The sequence below is a fragment of the Brachionichthys hirsutus genome, chromosome 9 (assembly GCF_040956055.1).
Source record: "Brachionichthys hirsutus isolate HB-005 chromosome 9, CSIRO-AGI_Bhir_v1, whole genome shotgun sequence".
Lineage (NCBI taxonomy): Eukaryota > Metazoa > Chordata > Actinopteri > Lophiiformes > Brachionichthyidae > Brachionichthys > Brachionichthys hirsutus.
The window spans coordinates 10,965,466-10,971,572 of record NC_090905.1 but is presented as its reverse complement, the minus strand read 5'-3'; the positions used below and the strand labels follow the sequence as shown (position 1 = coordinate 10,971,572).

Here is a 6,107-nt window from a genome sequence, read left to right as displayed (position 1 = left end):
GAAAATGAACCCTGATCTGTTCATTGCCGACCTTCTCTTCATCAGGACTAGTGTTCTGCTCCTGTCCTCACACACAAGATGTCTCTGTCAGTTCTAATGGGCGTCTGGGAGATCGCTGTAGCGGTGCTCGGACACGTGTGTGTGTGTGTGTGTGTGTGTGTGTGTGTAGGTGTGTGTGTGCGTGCGTGTGTGAAAGAGTAGAAAGAAGAAATCAATAGTCAACTGAAGGTGCTTAAATGAAGCCAGAGAAAGATGTGAAACATTTAAGATGAGACAGGGAAGGATTCAGCAGCACATCCAGAAAAAAAAGGCTTATGAGATGAGAAAGGTCAGGGCAGTTAGAGGCGTATTTCATCATGTCGTCAGCGGCAGAGTTCGCTGACCTTTAAAACTGTTTTTTTTTTAATCTCAGGCTTCATCATTTATATTTTCAACTATTTACCCCCCAATGTTGCTTAGCTTCTGCTGAGAAGGTGTGAGATCTCGTGTCTGTAGAGGTAGGGGGGGTTATCACCTACTGTAATAGAACGGGTTTCTGAACTGGGTGGTTTGGGTAAAAACGCTTGCAGTGGCTGGCCGACCGGAAAAATATCAAAATACCCCGACAATGAACCTGTCAGCTGTAAAAGGAGAGGTGCAAACAAAGATGTGTTTACTGCTGCTCGGAAAAAAGAACACATGAACAAAATGAATGGTTCCAGTTGTTCCACGGAAAAACACTGGCAAGAGCTTTCTGCCATTTTAAGTTTGAACATTAGCGCATGTGATGACCCAGTTTATAGTTGACTTAAACAGGTGCAGCAGGAACACCCAGAGGCACAGTTTAGCAGTCATACGGTATATTGCACGGCCTACATCTTCAAAAAGGAGGCCTTTATCAGGCTACCCTCCACTCCTTTATTTTTCTTCTTCTGCTCACCTGCAAACGCTTTGGAGATGTGATCCTTTTTCCATTCCCAGGGTTGATCGTACTCGTCAGCCGGTCTCTCGTCATCCTGCGGCAGCCTGCTGCTCTCCTTGCCCTCCTCCAGATGTTCTCCATGCAGCAGACCCAGGCGCTGCACTCCTTCGTCTTCGTAGGGGGTGTCGTAGAGCTGCACCCCGCCCCTTGGCCGCCCTCCTCCTGGGCAACGCTGCAGCTCTGCATGTGTAGAACAGCGAATATTAATACGTAGACGCCCAAATGCAGAGAATTCATCGTCTTGGATATTTCACGTTTAGCCTTTCACAGCAGGACCAATAGGCAATATTAAGGAATAGCATTTGCCAGCAGTGATGAGGTCCCCTAAACACAACAATATTATTCTGTACTACAAAGTCGATCAAATTGCCTGTTGAGCTCTGACATGACTAGAATGAGAGGAGAGCGACAGACGGTGTTTGCACAGCTTGCCGTGGGCTCATAATCTCATATGGGGCAGATTAACGAGGCCTTGGGCTAGATGCTGAATCGCAACTCTGTAGACAAAACCAGCCCCCCCTTCTATTGTTCATCCCAAAATCCCAGCAGCAATCCAGAGAGCCCCCCCCCCCTCCCAGTGAATATCTTCAGATTGTTCTCAGCGGGATTTAACCACAAAATGCATCTGCAGCTACGATGAGGAATCAAAAACACGCCAGGAGATTAAAAAAAAAAAAGCTTTGAGGTCATTGATGCAATTCGAAGAATCTTTATTTCTGATCCATCAATTGAAATGTCTGAGCTGCGACGGCAAAAATCATCAATGGGGCTTTAATAGCAGGCGGTACTCATGAAGAGATCAATCAAAACATTATAATGAAGGCGTAGCCATCTTTTATGTTCACAGCCAGCAGCCCCGCAAAGGAGGTGCACTCACGTGAAAGAGAGGAGGAAGAAACGGAAGCGTTCACTGGTGCAAGGCAGAGAGAAACTTTCACCTTCACTTGATAATGCATTGCCCTTTTGTCACCATGGTGACCAAGCGGAGGCCTCGGGGAAAGGCCCTGAGGTTATGACGAAGAGGTTAGAGGAGAAATGGAGCGAGAGAGAGAGAGAGAGGGAGAGGTGGAGCGAGGAAGGAAAAAGAAGGTGATGTGGCGAAGAGCAGGAGAAGGAAACGGAGGAGGAGGAAACAAGGTGAACAGTGCAGTGATTGGAGAGAAGGACAAGGGTGGGAGGAGGGGGGGGTCTGTCAAAGTTTGACGTTAAGCCATTGCGACAGAGGCGCAGCACGGCTGAACGCCGCTCTACCTGCCTGGAACCCACAGCGTCGGCGGCAGTCTGAAGATGAAGATGAAGAAGATGAAGGCAGCGAGATAAAAAAACAAAAGAAAACAGGAATGTAGGAAGTAAAATGAGAAATTCACAAGAAACATGGTGGTGGGAAACAGAAGAGGGGAAGGGGAAAGAATAGCAATTTGACGGAGCGCTGAGAGACGCTTGAGACGAGGGACAACAGGGAGTGTTCAGGTAAACATGCACGAAGGAGCAGGAGGAGGGAAGACGGCCTTTTAAACCGCGCTGGCTGACGATGCTTTAGACATACAGGTGGAGAACACACGCAGGTGTCGTCTCAGACAGTCTCTCTTTACAAGATAATTACTATTCCAGTGTCACGTCTGTCTTCTGGTGCGCTCGCTGTGGTTTTTAATGAGTGGCACTGAGTAAGAGACAGACGGAGACAGATAGCAGCCGTTGTCTTCGACAGCTCTAGAGTGACGGGTGCAATCCAGTGACAAATGAAAGACGGCAAACTCGTTACAATCACAGCTGCAAATATAATCTCTCCTATGGCGTAATCCAAATGGTTTTATTCACGGTTTCTCAGATGGGAATATAAAAGGAGGTCCATTTACTTGAAGCCTGATATTAGCAACTTCCTTTTATCACAAAAAAAAACAAACAAGAAAGGCAAAGCAAGTGTCACCAAAGAGGACAGCATATAAGATTTGCTAATGGACGGATCAGAAACAGGCAGCTAGACTACACCCCCCAGGGAAAGGAAGAGCCCTCGAGATGTAGAGAGACAGACAAATGGGGAGGAAGGGAGAGAGAGAGAGAGAGAGAGAGGAGGGGTTTTTTACACTAAATGACTGGGACAGACCACGGGGAGAGGGGGAGAAAGGGGCAGACAGAGATGTTATGAGAGAAGAGACAAATGGAAAACGATGGAGAACTAGATGATGTGGGAGAAAGTCACAAGGGATGATGGGGGGGGGGGGGGGGTCTGAGATGAGTTAGTGGGAGGGGCTGTGGGCAGTTACAACACCATACTGTAGAACCGTCTGCTGGTCGGCGGAATGGATTTACTGACGCTGTCTTTTCACAACAGCAATTTTAGAAGAAAACAATGAAAACAAGGTAATGGGTGGAGATACAAATAGCAAAATGGAAGGGAATACATTTAAGCCTACCCAATATGATGATAATATGATACTGATAATACTGACAGATGATGAGTAGTGCCGTCTACTGACCCGTGATGACCCTTTGGGCCTCATATGGTTCCATGTAGCCGTTATTCTCACACGGAACAGGTCTGAGATCTGGTTCGGACCTGTGGCCCAAGTGTGCATCAAATGGGTCGGAATAATCCGCGTCTCCTGCCAGCGGTGCGGATGGCACCACCTAAAAAAACAAAATTAAACACATTTGTTTTGTTTACAGAACAGAATTATGAGCCAATATTGATATTTCTTGACCTTAAATACAAAGCATTTCTAAATACTTATTACCGTTTCTCAAAAGCTCCACATTGCTACTTCTGAATAAATGAAATTATCATCACCCCTAAACTAAAGCCGACAAGGATCCAAACGTTTTCACGTTATTATGAGTCCAGTCTGCAGCGCACGAAAAGGAAGGAGTGTCGAGTGAAGCTCATCGCGACCCGAGAAGGAGAGAGCGGTTCCAAATCAGAGCCTCACTGAATGGCGCATTAAATATACGTTTGGCTACAGGCAAAACACTTTTGCAGGATAATCAAGACACCAATTTGCATCCTTAATGTGCAAAATCACAGTACCTCAGCAATGCTCTATGCATGCTTAGCAGATATGTCTTAAAACCCTGGAATAGGGAACTAGAATTTATCTTTGTTGCTATGCTGAAGTCATATGCAGCCGCAAATCATCCTGCCTGAGGAAGACGAGCGGAGTCTGTAGGAAGAGCACAGCAGAATGCAGAGGGACAAGGTTGGTCGGTCAAAAGCATTTGTTCTTTCATGCAAACACAGAAGAAGAACAGGGGTCATCTGGCTCACTGGCAGCTACAAAGGCAGCCATATGGTCTCTCTCTCTCTCTCTCTCTCTCACACACACACACACACACACAGATTCAAAGACATACATCCTTTGGCAGAAAGCTCTCTTCCTAGATCTCTGTCGCTCACAAAGAAAAACCGCTCGCCATGCTAAACGCTCTCACAAAATCTCCTCCTAATCCCATGTCGATTTCTGCCACAGGTTTCTCATCGATGCCTCGGAATCTCTGATGTTAATTAGAGGCTCAATGCTCCCACAGGCGGCGGGAAATGAATGAGAGCAGGAGGGGAGCGGTGTCAAGCGGGCCAGCGAGCCCAGTTCAGATTATTACTTCAGTCCGCTACAGGACGCTTGCGCTTGAAATATTTTCCAGGAGTCATGGATTTACTGCAGCAATGAAATCCCCAAAATATCCATCAACTAACTCAGCATATGTGAGAACCATTTCCTTGCAAATCATTTGCTTCTGATCCCATTGTTGACTTCCAACGTCAGTTTGCTGGGGGGAGGGGGGGGGGGGGTTCTATGTAGCAGTACATGTAGAGTACGCAGCCAGGAGTGCGCCGGAGCCCCGGCGCTGTGGTATAAATCATACCTCCCCGTGGCTCTCGGCATATCAGCTTGCTGCTGTATATGGACCCTAACATGTGCTGGGGCTGGGCAGGGGGGGGTCTCTCTCTCTCAGTTTGCAAAACCAAACCCCATTTATTATTTATGGGAGGACATAAACTCAAGGGACTGTGACCCTTTCTGTCTCAATGGTCCGCTCAAGCCATCAATTATTTTTTTCTCACATCGGCTGGTGAATTTTTTGTGGCGCACGGCGCGTAATGTGATTTATGCCAACAATACATTTGTGACACACATTCCCAGTCACATGCCGATGGAATCTAATCAATGAAGGCGCCACGGCGATGGTGGATGGGGGGGGGGGGGGGGGGGACTGCTTTCCTCCCTCGCCACTTATTTGCCTTTCCGTCATCTCTCCCTCTCTACTTCGTTCATTCAGTTCAGTTCACAGGAACCGCATAAAAGAGTGATTTCATCATCACACACACACACACACACACACACGTCGTGCTCTGAAGGCCCTACAAACACATGCTGGGGAACCGAGGCTCTTACGGGGTCTTGCTGGTCCTCGATAGAGACGGCACTGAGGAGGATCTTGGTGCGCCCCAGTTCCTGGGAGTCCACTTTGATCAGTCTGTGTTTGGGGGATTTCATGTCCACACTGGATGCCTTCAAGGGAGACCCGTACACAGGGGTGGCCGGCTCAGACGTCCCGGACTCACCCCTGGATCTGCTTTCGGTGTCTTCGTAGGGATCCTCAAAGTCCAGGTCCCTCTGCAGCCGATAGGCTTTCAGGATCTCGCTCTCCGTGTAGTCGGGTGTCGGAGGCTGCGGGGGCGCCTTCCTGCTGCCGAAGCTCAGGTAGTCTTTCAGCCACTTGGCCATGGCAGCTCTGATGCCAAACGGCGTGTGTGTGTGTGACGGGGTGAGAGCAGGAGGCTGGAGGCTGAAGGAGCAGACCGGGCTTTATTCCTAAATCATATTTGCTGATGATCGTTTCAGCTGTAAAGCTGGAATTTTACTGTGGAGAAAAGACCATGCAATAAAGATGAAACATATTTTTCATTCAAATAGCGACACAAATCCATCCTCTATTTCTCTCTTTTCCTGTTGGAGAACTTTCTCCTCGATTCGCGTGCATGTGCTCGCACCTCTCGCGTCATTAAGCCAACAGCTGGATTTTCTTTACAGACTCCTTTTGTTTTACACGACGAGCAGCAATCCTCTGACATCTGGACTTTGCCCAAAGGGCTGCAATTCCATTTCACACCCATGCGATAAATTGCGACACTAACGCGCCGATGAAAAGG

General features: G+C 47.9%; 1 protein-coding gene across 1 annotated transcript in view; it reads right to left on the bottom strand.

The window, feature by feature from the left end:
- shdb (Src homology 2 domain containing transforming protein D, b) overlaps positions 1–5,682 on the bottom strand; it is a 15,362-nt gene extending 9,680 nt beyond the window's left edge. The window contains exons 1-3 of the mRNA XM_068743749.1: positions 5,350–5,682; positions 3,439–3,589; positions 920–1,141 (exon numbers count right to left, since the gene is read on the bottom strand). Of these exons, the coding sequence (XP_068599850.1) occupies positions 920–1,141; positions 3,439–3,589; positions 5,350–5,682 (706 nt within the window). The remainder of the gene's footprint in view (positions 1–919; positions 1,142–3,438; positions 3,590–5,349) is intronic.
- Positions 5,683–6,107: the final 425 nt, after the last annotated feature.